General features: G+C 41.1%; 1 protein-coding gene across 3 annotated transcripts in view; it reads left to right on the top strand.

Moving 5' to 3' along the window:
• The first annotated feature begins 6 nt into the window (after positions 1 to 6).
• The window catches only part of PLEKHH2 (pleckstrin homology, MyTH4 and FERM domain containing H2), a 95329-nt gene continuing 76322 nt past the window's right edge, over positions 7 to 19013 (top strand). For all 3 annotated transcript variants that reach the window (XM_019549389.1, XM_019549388.1, XM_019549387.1), the window contains exons 1-2: positions 7 to 13; positions 726 to 855. In XM_019549389.1, coding sequence (XP_019404934.1) covers positions 733 to 855 — 123 coding nt within the window. In that variant the 5' untranslated portion in view covers positions 7 to 13; positions 726 to 732. The remainder of the gene's footprint in view (positions 14 to 725; positions 856 to 19013) is intronic.

Here is a 19013-nt window from a genome sequence, read left to right as displayed (position 1 = left end):
ACAGCTTACACATGTATAAATGTTTTTCTGAGTGGGGGTGGACATAAGCATGTATTTACATGCTGTCTAAAATCAGTGCATAAAGAGCTATAAAGGAGTGAGAGCTAGTTTGATTTCTGTTTTTCACAAAGAAGTACAAAAACTAACATTTAGATATATCTGGGGGGGAGGGGTCTTTTTGCCAGGAAAGAGGTTGGGAGCATCTTAAAACTTGTTTAGAGCACAACCCTTGCCCTGGATAATCATAAGAGACAGCAATTTTCAAGACTGAGTAAGCATATGGATTTTAGAGCACTTTAAGTAATTTTTTAAATAGTAAATTAATGTCAGTCTTAACTATTGTGATGCTACTGCTCCACTAGGCATTCCTCTTTTTTTTAGAGAAACTCCATTCTATAAGAGCCTTTCCTATACCTACAATTGTTACAGCATCCAAAGGCTAAAATACTTGATATTTCTCTGCTTATCAAGGGTTCTGCAGTTCTGGCATAAATTAATAAATACAAATAAATCCCAATTGAATGAATTTGAATTTTTTGGAAATTGCTTTATTCCATGTGCTTTTGCAGGCTTCTTTTTATTTTTGTCCTGATTTCATTAAACTGCTGTTGTACAAGTATTTTGTGTGTTCCTCAAATTTCCATATTATTGGTATTCGCATGTATATTAGGGAAAAAAGCCTCAGGCATATTAAATACAACCTAACTCTCTTCCCCCCTGCCCAGCCTAAATATGGCAGATTTTTCAGATTCAGAAGGAGCTGTAAATTGGAAAGAAAGATGTTTAACTCTGGAATCACAGTTAATGAAGTTTCGTCTCCAAGCAAGCAAGATCAGAGAATTATTAGCAGAAAAGGTAGGTCTTCGTTTGTTAAAAATTCTAAATTTATAGATTGACTTATTTGTTAGTAATGAGTCATCCCTAGTCTTCTGTTTAGGCTGCAACCTGCATTTTCTGGAACAGACCTACTTCTTGGACAGACTGTCTAAAAACAGAAATATTTCAATAGTGATGTAAGAATATTACAGATCTAATTTGCTACCATGAGTGTTCATTTGTAAATCCCAGCCCATTATGGCAATCAGAAAAAAAGCTGTTTCTGAGAGGAAAAAAATAGTTCTGTAAAAGTCCCTCTTGCAACTTCATAACTGATTCTTTTTAAATATATTTGCTTGATCTGATTGACACCCCAATTAAGCTGATAGGAAAAGTTCCAGATCTACCATTTTACTCTAGTGTTCTATCTGAACTTGTTTAAGAGCAGCATAGTCTCTCCCAAGCCATATAACTCAGTTTGTTTTCCCAAGACGTTAGAGCTCTAATACATCAACATACAGAGGTGTAATAGTTTCTTTATTAGTCAATGTGAATAAAAGAAATTTAGGACCCTTTTATGCTTATATTAAAACTTACTGCAGCTTACCATTTATCTATGAAATTCAGTTGAACAGTTCTGTTTTAATAGTGTGTAGCAGGTTGGGGATTACTCAGCTCAGTCTTTTGCTTTCCTGGGAGGCGAGAGTGCCCAGGAAATCCCACAAACATAAATCCTCAAAGCAGTAAACAAACATAAACATGGCCGATAAAGGGCTAACTCACAGCCCTGTGCCTTTTCCCAGACTTTGCGAAGGTGATTCTGTTTCTGCTGCTTTCTCAGCACTGCAGTCTTTTCTCTCTACCTTTGGAGTGAGGTCCCTGGTGTAGTGCTGTTTCTTCCAGCCTCAAAGCCCCTGGATCTCTTCTTACACCACCCCAAAAAATGCTCCAACCCAACATTACAACAACTAACACAGCACCTCTAGCTTCTTCCCCTGGGAGCTTTTCTAAACTTCCTTTGGGCCAGCCAACTATTCACATCAGCTGGCCCCATCCTCAGAGCAGGCCTGCAATTAACTTTCACCACCTGTAGCTGGGTTATAGCCCCTGTGAGTCTGCAGCCTGCTAGAAGCATCTGAAAGTCAGCAGCCTGCTACACAGCTGTTATGTCTATTTTTGAAAGACTAGAAGAATAATATAGTATAAGAAAACAATATAATAGAAAGCTCTTCTAATGAACCTAATTCTACAGTATTCACATTCCATATGTGGCCTACAGACCAGCCCTGTTGGGAACCTGATCTAGAAGGAATAACATAGGTCTCTGGGCATCACAAGAAAACAATATTGCAGCAGAAGAGGTTAATGTACGTTCTGTACCATAATGTTCTGGAAGCTATACTGAAAGGCAACAGGAGTAGCTAACTACTCTACTTAGTGTTATGCATCAGATAGTCCTGTCTTGTGTCCTCAATTCAGCTGGATCTCTTGAATCCAGCTGGGCAGTGTGGATGGTATCTATTTTTCCCCACCTCTGAAGGCTACTGTGGCACCCAATGTAGATCCAAATGCTTCCTCTGCTTTGCCTATTTGATCCAAAGGGAGCCCTGTCCAAAACATAGAATCATAGAGAAGTAGGGCTGGAAGGGACCTCCTTAGGTCTAGTCCAACATCCTGCCTGAGGCAGGATCATCCCTATCCAAACCGTCCTCTTAGTACAACTACTGTCAGCCGTGAGACAATACAAAATATATCACCTAATCAACCACAGGTAAAGCAAGGGGGCCGTGGCAGCCAGCATCCTGCTTCTGTAAAAGGCTCAAGAGATCCCAGGAAGAGGTCCATGCCCATGTCCTACCGTGACTTAGGTACCTAATGATAACGGATGATGTTCTCTATTTCAAAATGACTTCTTGAGCATGCGCCAAACAAATATTTGTTTGAAGAAAGTGACATATTTCTCTCGTTCAAGAATATTAAAGAGTTTGTTCAAAAATGGGCCTAGTGCCTCTGTTCAACTTTTTTTATATATGAGCTTTTTCACTTAAGCTGGAGTCCCTCCAGCACAGAAGAAGTGTCAGTAAGAGAGACAGGTCAAAAGTCACCCTAATGTAAGTGGTGCCATTCAAAAACAAACATTGTGTAGATGTGTAGCAAAGGCTTTGGTTTTTGTGTCAACTGTCATGTCTCAGTGACATTTAATCTAAAAATAAAAAAAACAATATTCCAAAAGGCCTAAGAAACATTTTTTAATATTAGGGAAAATTAAACATTTTAACTAGTTTAAATTAAGCTACATGTATATTTATTGGCCTGCACAGAATTACTGTTCCATAATGTATTCAGAATAGGCAAAGTAAATAATGGACACTTAATCCTTGGATGGCAGGTAACTTTTGTATTAATAATGCTATAAAAACACCTGAACTAATTTCTTGCCAACCCTCCTAATTACTGTTTTGATATATATATATATATATATATATATACACGTTATTGTAAAATGAAAATCATTACTGAGTTTGCAGAGAATTGTAAAATCAGAAGCGTTTCATATTGTAAACTTTGACCAGTTTGGTTCTTAAATCATGATTTTGTTTCCAATTCTATGTACCATGAAAAATTTCCCAGAACATTTTACAAAAGCACCAGTTGTGCTTCAAAATAGAAACAAAAATTACAGTACTATAGCATGATAAATGTGAAACTCTCTTGCATGTTAAATTCTATCACAATATTGTGACAAAATGCACGCATGTGTGCAGACAGGAAATACAACAAATATACATAAATTATGTCTGCCAATTCCTGCTATGCTGTATTTATGAAGAGTTCCTTTAGGACACTCAGTCAGGAGGAAAAAGTACATCCAGTTACTCATAATGTTTATATGACCCCGATTAATAATCAAAACTGTAGTTTTTAATGCATTTTATTCTAAAATATCACTGTAGTTTGAGTTCATTTGCAGAATTCTTTTGATATGTGTAACTGTGTCCTAGATCCTTTGATAAATCTACTATGAGGATTCATTCAAAATACTGGCGAATTGGCAACCAAATGCCTTGTTAAGTTGTTTTATTTTATAGTGTAACAGCAAATAAATACAGCTTCAAAATGGAAAAATATTGTGAGAAATTTCTCACTAAGCTTACTCAGATTTGGAAATCCAAATGGTTGTGTTGTTCTGGAAATTCAACAATTTTTTTGAACTTTTTTTGATAGATGCAATTTTTCATGATTCAGCATTCAGGGGTTTGAAGAAACAGTGGCATGATTATTATTTGTAGTCCAGTTATTCCTTTTATTTTTAGGACAGTCAAGGAGTGGGGAGTGTTTTGAGAGGGCAAAGGAATACATAACTTTTTCATCAGTGTTAACTGCTCAATGTTATTTATCTGTTTGGGGTTTTCTTTGTTTGTTTTCATTTTGGTAAGAAATAGGGAGCCTATTTTTATAAACTCAACATGCAAAGAAAGAGACCTTGTTGGAGTTTTAAGGAGAAGTTGCTGCTGTAAGTGGGAGAGGTCTTTATAGGAATTTGAGGAATGGTGTAGAAAGTATCTAATGGTGTAGAAAGCAGCCCAAATTTACGCTGTCCGAGTTTTAAGTAGAATCACTTATTATAATATTGCCTGAGTCTTCTCAGTATGAAAAGTTTTTAAAAAATTCATAAGTAAATGATTACAGTATTTTACTGTAAGTTAGGCTGTAGCTGGCATTTCATGACCTAGCAGTCTGTTCTTCCTCCTTTCTTCGTATAAACTTTTACCAAATACGCAAATGACATCATGGCTGTAATGCTCATTTTTCCTATCAATGAAATTATTTTAGAAAAAGAACTACATAACTCTCTAAGACTTTCTAATTTGCTTTTGAGAAGCCTATATTAGATTTCAGTCATATCCCATAAGAACTGATGGGAACTGGCCCAAATCTTGCTATCAAAACTCAAAACGTACATTTGTGTTTCTGGGCTTATTTTCTTTACTACTCATAAATATTGTTTCATTCTTGGAGTGGTTTTCAACAAAATATTGTGATGTGCATTATGTAAGGTTACTTTTATAGACATGTTGATAGTTTGCTTTTAACCTTTCATTTAGATGTTCTTATTTGGTGCATATATTCAACTACAAACTAACAATGTACATAACCAAAACAATAATTTCACTGCTTCTGATATGGATTCTAGATAGCTTTTTAAAAGTGGTTAATGTATTCTAACAGAGCTCACAAAAACAGCACATATCTAATCTCTGTTTTTATAAAATAATAGCTAAGACAATTTTTCAGCATTCCTGCCATATTTTAAATGTCTTTCTGCTATGTCATTTGACTTGAAAAATGAGGTACAGTTTGGCATGAATTATTTGTGGTGTGACAATTTTTGCATGCAAATGTTTGTCAAGAAATAAAAACATAGTATGAATGTCTCATACTGGATTTGTTTGCCAGGCGACTATTTGTAGAAACCATGAATCAGTCATGTTTGTATTCCTTTTAAAGGAATAGAAATTCCTTTTAGCAGTAAGCATGAAAGGGAGAAAAACACTGTATCAAATCTGACTAGTAAAGCTTACTTTTTCAGTATTTGCTGAATTTCTTTTTAAGAGATCTTGTTATAGGAATGTATATAGATGTAAAGTTAACTTCCAGGGTAAAATATTGACTCTCTTGTCAGTGGCAAAACTCTCATTTACTTCAGTAGGGTGAAGGTATCAACTGTTGAATTTGTTGGGACTACCCCCGGGCTCAGAATTTATACAAGCACATGAAGTGCTTTCAAAATCCATTTCTGGGCCCACAGTTTTTAGTTTTTGCTGGTGCAAGTCCCTGTACTGGTGTTGTGCAGAAAGGCAGCGGGGCCCTGCATGAGTGCAAGGTCCACATGATAGATCTGCTTTCTGGTGGGGGTGGGGGTGAAGTCTAGTTACAGTGACAACAAGATGGCTAGGAAGAGAGTAAAACAGGATAAAAGTGTTGTTTGTTTGGTTATTGTCTGAATGTATTAGATTTGAGTGTGTTTAATATCCATTTTTCCTCTCGTCTTTATAGTAGTGCCTTGTTTCTCTGGTATTTTAATCCTGTTCCTATTTTTATACCTCTGGGCATTTCTTTTTAGAAACAAACTTGCCCTTAACTTTTCTTGCCCAACTGTATGCAATATCTGAGGCTTTTGTTTTCTATCTGTAGAGCTGTTTGTAAGAAATGAGACTTTATAGTTTGGTTAAAAGAGCATCTTCAGCTTTTCCTGAGGTTTTGGCATCCATTTTAAATAACATCTATTTACTGAAGGATGGTTGGGCCTGTTAGAGCAGAATGCTGAATAACAGTCTGTGATTTTTGACTTTCTGTCCTTATGCTTTTACTAAAAATAAATAGACTTGAATTGAAAAAGAAGACGCCAAGTGAGAAAGAACACTCATAATGTTTACAAGTGTAGGAAAGTCCTGTGATTGAACCTGGGAAAAACATAAGCTAATTATTCAGCTACCATTATGTTCTGTTCAGCTGACCTTCAGTCCCACTGCTAAAGGTATTGGCAACTGTCCTACACTACTTGCTGTGTAGAAACTCTCTCCTCTTGAGAAAATCAAATCAATTGAGTTTGCTTTTCAGAAGCCTGCTTTCTGTTTCTAATATGCATTTCCAGAAATCAAAACACAATTCCTATAGTAAGGTTGGCTAAAGAGTATAACATTGGTTTTGAACACAAACTTTGTTGGGTTTTTCTTCATCTAAAGAAAAGTCTTTTTATACCTCTTCACTAATTTTTGTATAAGTTAACAAACTTTCCAAGATAAATAATTATGTGTTTAAAAGGTAGGTTTAAAAGAGCACAAGGATTTCAAATTATAACACCACATTTTGATGCTATCTCTGAAATGTTGAAGTCTGATTGCACAATGTAATATGAACTAGCCAAAGAACAATATTGGAAGTTGTGAATTGCAATTGAGAATCACTTTTCCCTCAGTTGGAACATCAATGCCATGATTTTTGTGGGGGGCCCATTGGGATTAATTAAATCAAGATAATGGAATTAATAGGAGTAGCTTTAACATTAGTATTGATATTAAGGCTGACAGTCAAAAAGCCTAAGGCTGAATTGATTCAATCTTTGCAGGTTAGTTTAAACTGCATAGATTGAACTAATAAGTAAATGAACAGACATTCACTTTTCCGGAAATGCCACATGCATGCTTGCAGTGGCTCAGGCCAGAAGCTAGGGGGCACTGATCATGCCTCCCTGCTCAGCTGCAGCAGACAACTTGGGACAAGGCTACTTCATCCACCATGCAATAGGGGGTTTGCTGGGGAGGTGCAAAGCATCCTGGGATGCTGGTGGACTGTGAGTTAACTTGAATCTGGAGGGGATCTGGGACAGAAATTCAATAAACTGATTTAACCTAAATCAGTTATGCCTGATACTACATCCATCCAGGTTTAAACTGGTTTCAACCATTTTGAAAGCGGTTTATGTGCACTGAATTTCTGTTGTGTGACACATTTGAACTGGTTTCCAATCACTTCTAATACAGGTTTATTTGTGATTTCTGTCCCTAGCGTCAATGTTTATTGTGATGGGGCAAACTCGAGGCCAGATCATAAGTTGGCCCATCCATCTGCCTAGGACAGTCTGCCCTAATTTCCCTATGACTCGAATATTAATATGATTTATTAAGCAGGAGGCTGCCCCAATGCCAGGGGGTGCTATCCATGGCTCCTTACCTCCCCTACACCATGGCCCATGCCCCCCCCACAGATGGCATCCAGATTATTATTGTTCAGCCCAGTTCATGGCCGAGTCAAATTTTGTCCACTGTGGCCTCTATCATGCACACACTCACTTCACCCAACTCTCACAGGGGCCTTTTACACTCCACCCATCACTGGGCCACTCTCTACTGCCCTGATCCATTGAGCGACCCCCCTCTGTGCCATCAGGCTTGCCTACTCCCACTCTGGCACAACACGCAGCACCTTTGGTTCGTTTGAGCTCTCGTACTCTACATAGCCTTTCCTTGTGCCAAACACTGGGCTGCTTTTGCCCCTAGCCCCTCAACAAGCAAATGCTCTCTTGTTCTCACACTTGGGACTGGCCCATGTATCACCCTTCAAGCCGCCCGAGCAGCCCTACTCAGTACACCCCTGGTGTAACCCTTCAAGCCACCCTCTGCAGCCTGACTCTGCACCCCAAATTGCATAGCTCTTCAGGTGTCTTGCTACACCCAACTCTGCACAGGCCTACACTGTCACTATTCACAACACCACTACCCTGCTTTTGGATCTCCAGGAACCTTGTGTCCCTACTGGGTTCAGGTGCCTATTAATGGGAGCACATGGCCCCACTGCTCCCACAACTACCCATGAGATAGTGAAGCCCAGAGTTAAGGCACCCCTACCCACCTCTCATGGGGGGAAGTAAACAGTCTGGTATTTCTTGGGGGCTGTCCTGCCAGAGACAGCCCTGCCAGACCCCCCTTACCTGGCAGGGTGCAGTTCTAAGTCATGCCAGGAGCCTCCAAACCTTCCCAAAGCTCCTGCCCTTACCTCCAAGGATGTATCTGAGCCATAGCTCAGCCAGCTGATGTTTCTCTCTCGGCAGCCAGCTGCAACCTGCCTCACCCTATAAGAACTGGGTCCTAAAATGGCCACCCTAATCAGGCATCTGCTGGTTCCATGCCTCCAGCCCTTAAAGTGGCAAGCATCTAAAGGTGCACTGCCACATTTATATTATTGTAGCCCTCAAATGCACTACAGGAGACCCTTGCCATTCGCAAGGGATATGTTCTCGTATCCCCCACGAATGCTGAAATCTGTAAATAAGGCACTGTGTTTATGAATGCCATCTGCATTTATGAACGCAGTGTCCCTGGTGGCTGGAGGGGGGTATGGCTGCACTGGCAGTGGTGGGAGCATGGCAGCGGTGGCAGGAGCATGGCAGCAGCAAGCGCAAAGTGTATTTAAGATGCAGGTTCAACATTCACGAATATTTGAAACGGCGAATATCCACAATATTTGGATTGCCAAATCCACAAATAGCAAGGGATTCCTGTAATTGAAGTTGAGCCGACTCGCTCTGAGAAATTTACAAACATGGAAAGGAGGTAATTACAACCCTGAATGGTTTACAGAAAGAGAGAAAAAACAAAGAATGTAATGGGATTAGGTAGCAAATAAGTGATGATGATGATTTGGTACAGAGTTGTTGATTACATGTATTATTCCTTTTTTTTATTAATTGGGGTTAGAAATAGGGAGGATTAGAGTAGGGGGAAAAAGGATTAGAAATAACAGCTTTCCATCTGCCTAGTAGCAAGGTGGGTTTTCTAAGAATCATGGTAGAGGTAAGTCTTTGGAATTTGAAAGTAGCAACTTTTCAAATTGTATCAGATTTTTGGATTTTATACAGGCCATCAGAAAATGCACAACTGTTTAAGGCAAAATTTCACTGATGAACGACAAAATCTCGGTATGCTAGTGCAATGAGGGAAGACATGATGGTGAAATGGGTTCTGTAACTGAAGCCAGGTTTGTGTTTATCTAGTTTCTTACAGTAACAGGATCCCCTTGCTAGTCCTGTCCTCCTTTTCTGCCAGGAGACAGGTACATGAGAAAGTTCATTGATTTCACAACTGTACCTGAGAACAGAATCTGAAGCTAGTAGGACTGCAGTTTTGTACATAAAATATGTCTGGCATAATGTAGCCTAACAGGAGTTACAAATATCCTACATCTCTTGCTTTGTCTTACTTTCTGTATGAATTTTCATTTTCTTAAACCAGTTGTTTTGTGCCCAAAGCACAGATTTGTTCTGGACAAAATGCCTTCTAGTTATACCTTAAAAATACCAATGAAATTCTATGCTTGCTACTTGAAAATATGCCTAGAAAATACAGTACACTTCTTTGAAACGTACTTTGCATTATGTCATAAAATCTGTAGTCAAAGCACATTGATCAAATTATGAGATAGATGTAGTGATTAACATCATTCCTTGCTGTACTGTACTCAGTAAACTGGCAGTGATCCACAGCACCCAAAGAAACATTAGTACATATTCTTATGATAAAGTCTTCCCTTTTTTAAATATCGGGGGAAGATTGCCACAGGGTGAGGCTAGGAAAACCTGAGAAAGAAAAGGGAGAAGCTGTGGATGGGCAACTGAAATAGTGTGAACCATGACATTTCCAGCAGCTATGTTATACTGAACTTGATCCCCAGGGTAGTCCACATGTTTAAGCATGCAGTGGGGGAAGGAGGGATTGCTGTGGTCAGTATCCAGAAACAAAGGAGTAGGAGAGTAACAAGCAGGCCAGGAGCAAAGGACTTTCAAATGTTTGCCAATCCATTCTGAATCACAAACCACCCACACACAGTTAGACCCTCTAGAATAGAGACTAGCAACTTTTTACAAGCCATGAGCCGGAATAACCCAGCCCCAGTCCAGTATGGGCTGGGTGCCTTTGGTGGTGTGTCAGTGGAGGGGCTTTCCATGTGCCTACACTGGCCAAGCAGCTGGGAACCAAGCCTGCACTGCTGCAGCTTCCCCCAGCCTCTCCAGCTCCCTGGCTGTGGTTTAGGCATAGCTTCCAGCTGGAGGGAGCTGCACTGGGATCAGATATCTGCAAACTGCATCTGTGCTGCTGCTGCTTCTTCCCACTCCCCCAGATCCCTTGGCTACAGAGCAGGCAGCTGGGGGAAAGGGGATAAGCAGCAGCAGCACAAGCAAAGCCCTGCAGCACTGTGGGTTGGATCTGGTCTATGGACCACAAGTTGCTGACCCCTGTTCTAGAGCACCACAGGCATGCACTCAGATAACCATTCTAAGAATACATAGTTCATTGAATTAGGATTCCAAGGCACATAAGAAACAACAGAAAATGCATACCATTTCCATACTCTCCCACTACTGGGAAGAGACTATGATTCTCAATTTCAGAGAGATACCATGAAAACTGAACAGAGTCCAAGAGAAATTCTTCTAGATGTAGCCAGCGTACACCCTCATTTTTCAGGTACAACTACAGGTAGGATAGCTGCTTGCACTGCTGGCACAAAACTTTTAAGCTTTTCAATGAATAATGGTCACAAGCTGGCAGAGGGTAGGTTTAGGTTAGATATCAGGAGGCACTACTTCACGGTCAGGGCGGCTAGGGCCTGGAACCAACTTCCAAGAGAAGTGGTGCAGGCTCCTACCCTGGGGGTCTTTAAGAGGTTAGATAAACACCTTGCTGGGGTCGTTTGACCCCAGTACTCTTTCCTGCCATGGCAGAGGGTCAGACTAGATGATCTGCTCAGGTCCCTTCCAACCCTAGAAACTATGAAACTATTTCAATGGGCAATCTGCAAAGCTGAATCTAGTAGCAAAACATCATCTATGTCTGCATAAACCACTCCTAACATGCAGTGTTTAGCATCATGGTTTGGAGCACAGCGTTGTCTGGTATTTCTGTTGTCTGGAAGGAAAAACTGATGGATTGCAGAAAGTTGGAAAAGGGATCAGGGAAATTTGTAAGGATGGACCAATGTCTGCACTTGCAGCTGCTTCCAGTTTGCTTCTATTCGGTATGCCACAATGTGCAGAATCCAGCGATGGTGCAAGGATCACAGGATACTCACTCATATTACTAAGCGCTAAATATGGGCGGAATTCCCTGATAAGCAGAAGCAGTTATTTGTACGGTAGCATGGCAGTGCAGACTCAACTACAACATGCCATCTAACATGCAAGTTTGTGTCCTGAAGCTCTATAAAATAGTTCCCTCTTGTTCTGTAATATAAGCCCATAGGTGTATTTATATGGCTCTCATTACTGTTTTATCTAAGTGGCCCATTTATCTTCAGTGTTTTTATCTTCTGCCAGGAAAAGAAGTCCTGTTATCCCCATTTTACAGATGGGGAATGGCAGCATGCATAAAGAGATTAAGTGACTTGTGCAAAACTTACACAGCAAGCTGAGGGGAAAGTAGGGAACATTCTTCTGTACATGAATGACGCATGCCCCTGGCGGCTGGGGAGGCATGACGGCAACGGGAGCACAGCGGCGGTAAGGAACTCCCGCAGACACCGCTGGCACTGGTGCGGGGGGGGGCGAGCACTGACCAAGGGTCAGTGACCACCCACAGATGCCACCAGCAGCGGTGGCCAACAGCGATCACGTACCGCCCGCAGACGCCATCGGCAGTGTCAGCGATGGGGTGGTGAGCAGCAACTGCCTGCAGGCACCACCGACAGTGTCAGCGGCAGCTTTTTGTAGGGGGTGCACCACCACGCTCAGGGGGTGCACGTGCACCTGCGCCCACCCACTACGCATTGCCTCTGCTTCTGTAGGGCCTCTCCTGCCACAAACAGCTTCGCCACCCCAGCAGTGCCTTGAAGCTAGCATCTAAACGAGATAGGGAAGTTCGTACTTTTCAGTTATTTATATTCGGTTTGTTTATTGCCTGTTTATACTTACTTGTTTTCATGCAGTATTGTACTTTTGTTCTTTTCCCATCCTGGTGTTTTTCTTGCTGATTTTTTTTTTTTTTATAGACAGCAGTCAAATCCCAATTTTAGATCATATTCAAGGCTGTCATCCGAATGTATACATGGCAATAGAAGCAAGACACAAAGGAGTGAAATTAAATAGCAGTAATTTACAACAGAACTCTGAGCATTTTTCTATATATTGATATACAGTATAACCTCATAAGTCTGTCATGCTTGGGACTGAGCACCTGCTAGAAATTTGAGAATTCTGGTTTTTTTAAACCAGAGTGGCAGCTGGTTGCGGTGGCCAGGGCGGTTGCGGACGCTGGTCCTGGAGCAGCGGCCGTACGCAGAGCAGGATGGTGGATGGTGGTGGCAGCTGCCGTGTGCAGGCTTCTGCATCCAGGGGGGTGGGAGGGAGTGGTGGCCAGTCCTGGAACAGTGGCCACATGCAGAGCGGCAGCATGAAGTGGTGGATGGCTGCAGTAGCCACTGCATGCAAGCTTCCCCTTCCGTGTCCAGAGGAGCAGAGGGGAAAACTTTAAAAGTGCCGGATTTTTGAGAATTACAGATTTTTGATATCCAGATTTCTGAGGTTATATTGTATCAGTAATTTTCTTTCAGGTATTGTATACATCAGTTATATTGACTTGCAGTTTACAGATTTTCTTTTTTCCTATCTTGTTATAACATACATGGTGTGGAGCCAAATATTTGTACTAAATTCAAGTCTACTTTTTCCATATGGCACAGAGAGCTATTTTACCACCCAACCAGTCTATAACAGATCCACATGCCATTTGAGCCGTATGTTTTTCAAAGCGTACAAAATTTAGAAATAGATACATTCTTAAGAATTTTAAAGAATTTTATTGGTTTCTATGCCAGTGAGAGTTTTATAACAAACGTATAGAGACAAACTCTGCCTTCAAATCTAATATGCTGGAAAAAGATGTTAACCGAGTTTGTGTTTCTGGACGTTCTAATGTAGTATCAGTACCTCCGGCAAGGCTCACTGGTAACACTTCTAACAGATGAGACCTCTCATTCGTAAATCCTAAAAAGATGCCTTATTTTAATATATCTGCATCCCCCTCTTATTTATAGATTGTGATTTCCATAATGCTGTTATGTGATAATATGTTATTCATTATAACAGTTTAAAAACTTGGGGAAGAAATGGTTTGTGCTCCACATGGATTATAACATAATGATTTTTTTTAAGCAATAAGAAATCTTGTATATTGAGTAAAAAATGCTTCTATGGCAGTTAGCGACTATTTCAGACTTAAAGAAATGGGAAGTGGTTTCTGGTTCTTCTATCACTGAGTTTGTATAACCTTACAAGGTTGTTTTTTAATTATTAACAATATTTAACAGTAGCAGAAAAGTTGTCATCTTGATAATTTCAAATAGGTGGTTTAGGAGTTCTCAGCTTGCATTTGATGACTGTCATTTTTTTTAAGTAGGATGCATGTTTAATTTGATTTCAATGTGGAGCTCTTTGTGTTTGTGAAACCCTACTCCAATTAGTTCTCCAGTTGTTCTAATGTTTTGCAGGGAAATCATGTAAAAGACTTGAATTTCAGATGTAGAAAAACCAGCAGAAACCACATTTAAAAATGACAAAAAGATCACAGATTCTATTTTACATCAGAACTGAAAAATATGAATGATTATTCCTTTGCAAGTCACCTCTCAAACGTCTTGCCGAGATGCAACAGTTGTATTTTGCCTATTGTTTTCAGTCTTATTTTTTGTGAATGTTTTTATTTAGCATTAGAATAATTTTTGTTTTTTCTGTAAATCCTGTCTATATAATTTATTTATGATAGTGAGTGACCTTACTCTATGCCCAATATAGTATTTACATATAAACTATCATCTTATTACAATTTTATGCTTGATGAATGCCTTTTACAAAGATTTGAAAAATGTAATGTGTGGTCTCCGCATTTTATGAAATAGACAGAATATAAACTGTTACATTTTTCCTCTGCCCAATGATTCCTACTGCAGAAAAAACACAAGTCTGTGAGGTACTTTCATTTGTTAATTACCAAGACTGATTATTTTGGTGGATGTTCTTTAATATTATTTAATAGATAAAAAGGTATAAATCTTCTATATTTTGCTTGCACAAATATAGACATTAAACATGTTTCTTAATGCAGTTGAGAGACTTTCCAGTGAACTTTGGAAAAGGCTTATGACTATATAGTTTGTTTTACCATCATAAAAAATAAAAACACATTTAGTGATGTGCTGACCAGACCTAAAGGGAAGTATTTTAACTATTCCTTTTTATGTTTCAGCTAAGTTTCCTCAAGGCATCCAATATTTATTCACACGTGGCATTTTTCTGTTCATTGTTTGAACAAAAATAACTCAGAGTGACTTGATTAGTATCAGATGTAGAACAATAATTTCCTCACTAAGTTTATTTATCTGTTTTTTATTAAAATACATTATTTTTGTGTAGTATGTTTTTTTTAATTATGACTACAGAGGGGAATGCTTATTTATAGCAACAGTCTATTTTTCTGTGTCTTGGACTGTTGCCTACTAGTGAGATGTATCTATTCACATTCTAAATACATACATTTTTCATATTTTAAATATAGTTTAATTAAAAACTTTAAATAATCCCAGGAGATCTTCAGATTTTTAATGAGCTTCAGGATAGGTTTCATATTATATTAAATAAGAAGGTCCTGAATCAGTTGTGGAGGTATGTGAATGTAACATTCCTCAGAAGGAGGTTTAGTTGAAGTTGTTCCCTGGTGCATGTGTATGCAGAAGCTAGGCAGGAAATTAGGCTTAAGTATTCTGTGTATGCTGAATGCTGTGATTGCCTTTTTGACCTTTTTTGCTACATTTATCATGAAGAGATGAATGCACATTTTAGTGTTTGTGTTTGGTGAGATTTTATAACCTATTGTTAATTTAAAAAATGGTCCAGCCTGCCAGTTTATATACACTGCTGCATTCCAATGACACTTACTTGAGAGTGGCTGAGTCTATCCTGCAACCTGTTCTGTGGGGGCAGACCTTGTTTAAATCAATGGGGATATATAGGCAGGCACAGGAGTTCAGCACTCCCCAGTGGAAGATCAGTACATGCTATTTATTAATAAATTCTGTCTGGGTAGAGAATTTGTTAAACCCAGAGTTGATCCATAGTTACTCCTCCCCTTGTACAAACATACCAGATCAGTCTTTGCTATACTTAACTATATTTGTGTCACCTTGAAATTAAGCTACTGTAATATGATCTGTAATCATACATCTATAAACAAATTGGTACAGATTGTGTCTCTGTAATTACTGAATGGTGCATGATGCAGAGAGTTACTGTTCCAAATACTGTTCCTAGCTCATTGTGACAGACTAGAGGTTTTAATGTGGTATTTCTGGGTTAACTGTATCTATGTTGTTATAATACTGTTACTTAGTGTATTTGTTTAGCCTGTGCACAGAAAATGAAGGAGTAAGTGCCAGAGCTGGCTATGTGCAGGAGGAGACAAGATGAACCTTTAGTATCAACACAGTCTTAAATGGCTTTGTTGACAAATCACCAAAGCTGAGATGCCAGACACTTAGGAGGTATCCAGAGGAGAGATACATGACAGTGGAAAGCAGGTGGGAAACTAACAGTCTATCAGCTGCTGGTCAGAAGAGTCTGGGACTGAGTGAAGTGGAGAAGCTTTGGGGAACTGGAGAAACCTAAAAGGGAACAGCCACATATCTTTGGGTGCTTGGGGCTGTTCAGGCTGGACTGGGAACAGAAGGACTGCTTAACCCCTTCAGAGGGGACAGAAAACCTCCATTTAGCTGGCCTTTGCCCCAGTACATGCCTGTATTGAAGAGACTGTCTGCTGTGCTGCTTGTAACAATGGGTTGCACTGGCTGCCCCAAGAGGAGGTCATCTCCTCTCTGGATGCTAGTTTCTTGATTGGTGAGGAACTGAAAGACTGGGGTCTTAGAGTGGGAAGAAGCTCAGGACCCCATCTTGCTCTAGAAGCCAACCCTGGTTTATGTTCAAGGGGTATTTTCAGAGACTGGACAAGGCTACAGCATGACTTGATGGGCCCTGCAGGCAGCTGTGGTGCCTCCCAGAGGCTACCTTAATCCTTCTCACACTCCAGGTCCTCCTTATCCAGGTAACCATTTCTATCTTGCTTACCATGCCTTGATGTTCTTTTGACATTGATTGGGAGGCTGTCCTTGAGTCCCAGGATGCTCTCGCTGGTGTCTGACTGACCAAATTCTCGTGGGCTCTCAGCCCTCTACACACTAACCAAACCTCTGCTGTTCTTTGCAGATGTCTCTTGTGCCCAGGTGGATCCACTTGTGCTCAGCTGGCACTACTCCAAGTCTGCAGTCACTGCCTGTGACCCTGTTGGCCCTAATTAAGCTTTAGGGTTTTAATCGTGGCCTTCAGTCTCCCCTATAGCCATACCCATGACTCACGGGGCTTACTCTTGACTCATTCACCAACCTGCACAGGCTTCAGCCCTCTTGGCCTTAGTCTACTAGTCATTCTAGCTGTAGACTTCTAGCCACTTCCTCTGGCCTGGCTTCTCAGTCTCAGCTTCTTGTCTCTAGTCACACCGGGTTCAAGGTTCTCTGCCCTCTCAGCCGGCCCCTGCCCCGGCCCCTGCCCCTAGTAGGTCTCAAAACCTGGAGTGCTTCTCAGGCACCCCTGCGTGGACTCCAGTCCACCCGTACAGCCACTACCTGATTCTCTGGTTAAAACTGAAACAAAAATGCAAGCAAACTACTTCTAACAAAACACCCAAAGTCCTCTCTGTGTCCCCATGCTGCTGTTGAAACCACCTCTCCACTCACTGGCTTTCTCAGCCCCTGGGAGTACCTGTCAGGGACTCTTAAGCAGTCAGACCAGTCTGGGCTCAGGGCTGTCAGGTCCGCCTGAACCAAATTCTGCAGCAGTCATACCTGCAGCAAGCCCCAGCTAATGAACTCTGCCCCAGCTTCAGAGCAGCAAGCGTCCTACTTGGTGGGTGGGAGCACTGCCTATCCATTTAATATAGGCTGGCACCCTGGGTCTGCATGCTAGTCAACAGTTCTGCTGTAGCAAGCCTCCTGGTTCGTGCACTCTGGTTTTCAGTTTATTTCTGTATTTTGCATTCAGATTTCCCTGAGGTTCTGTTTTCTGGCTCCTGACCCTGGTTTAGCTCCGGTTTTGGACTTTTCCTTGTGGATTGGTACTTGGCACCTGCCCCCTCATCTCACCCTCCCAGATCGTGTTGTGGACTCGGCTTCTTGATCTCCCTTTGGCTTTGGTATGGCTTCTGCCCTCTGACCTAGCCCAGGCCATATTTCCCTTCAGCAGCTTAACCATTGGACTAGACTACCTACACCCTGGTTCCTAATAGTAGCTGACCTGACCTAGCCTGCAGCTTCTGTTTCTCTGCTGGCATAGATGGCAGGAGCTCTTAGAAAAGACTGAACTTTTCAATGTCTTTTTTACCTCAGTCTTCACAGGGAAAGTCAGCTCCCAGACTACTGTACCAAGCAGAACAGTCTGGGAAGGAGGAGAGCAGCCCTCTGGTAAAAGAACAAGTTAAGGACTATTTAGAAAAGCTGGCTGTGTACAGGCCCATGGGGCTGAATGGGATGCAGCCAGGGGTGCTCAGGGAGTTAGCTGGTGTGATTGCAGAGCCACTGGCTATCATCTTTGAAAACTCATGGCAATCAAAAGAGGCCCCAGATGATTGGAAAAGGGCAAACAGAGTGCCCATATTTAAAAAGGGGGAAAAGGAGGATCCAGGGAACTACAGACCAGTCAGCTTTACCTCAGTCCCTGGAAAAATCATGGAGCAGATCCTCAAGGAATCCATTTCTAAGCACTTGGAAGAGAAAAGGGTAAATTAGGAACAGTCAACATGGATTCACAAAGCAAGTCATGCCTGACCAACCTGATTACCTTCTATGATGATGAGATGACTGGCTCTGTGGATATGGGGAAACCAGTGGATGTGGTGTACTTTGATTTTAGCAAGGCTTTTGATATAGTCTCCCACAACATTTTCATTGGCAAGCTAAAGAAGTACAAGTTGGATGAATGGACTGTAAATGTCTCAAGTACTGGGCTCAGAGAGTAGTAATCAATGGTTCAATGTCTAGTTGGCAGCCAGTATCAAGTGGAGTGGCGCACAGGTTAGTCCTGGGGCTGGTTTTGTTCAATGTCTTCATCCATGACCTGGAAGTTGGCATAGAGTAGTGCACCCTCAACAAGTTTGCAGATGATACCAAGCTGCAGGGGGGAAGAGTGGGCAGTTAGAGGGGGCTGGAGGACAGGGCTAGAATTCAGAGAGACCTGGACAAATTGGAAGATTGGGACAAAAGAAATCTCATGAGATGCAACAAGGACAAGTGCAAAGTCCTTCACTTAGGATGAAACAATCCTATGCACCGGTCCAGGCTGGGGGCTGACTGGCTGGGCAGCAGCTCTGCAGAAGAGGACCCAGGGGTTACAGTGGACAATAAGCTAAATACAAGCCAGAAGTGTGCCCTTGTTGCCAAGAAGGCTAATGGGATACTGGGCTGCATTGGTAGATGTGCTGGCAGTAGGTCAAGGGAAGTGATTATTTCCCTCTATTCAGCACTGGTGAGACCACACCTGGAGTATTACACTACAGAAAGGATGTAGACAAATTAAAGTCCAGCACAGGGCAACAAAAATGGTGAGG

Source organism: Crocodylus porosus, unplaced genomic scaffold (assembly GCF_001723895.1).
Source record: "Crocodylus porosus isolate Cpor-Errol unplaced genomic scaffold, CroPor_comp1, whole genome shotgun sequence".
NCBI classification, from domain to species: Eukaryota; Metazoa; Chordata; order Crocodylia; family Crocodylidae; genus Crocodylus; species Crocodylus porosus.
The sequence above is the reverse complement of the archived record's forward strand: the minus strand, read 5'-3'. Positions and strand labels throughout refer to the sequence as shown.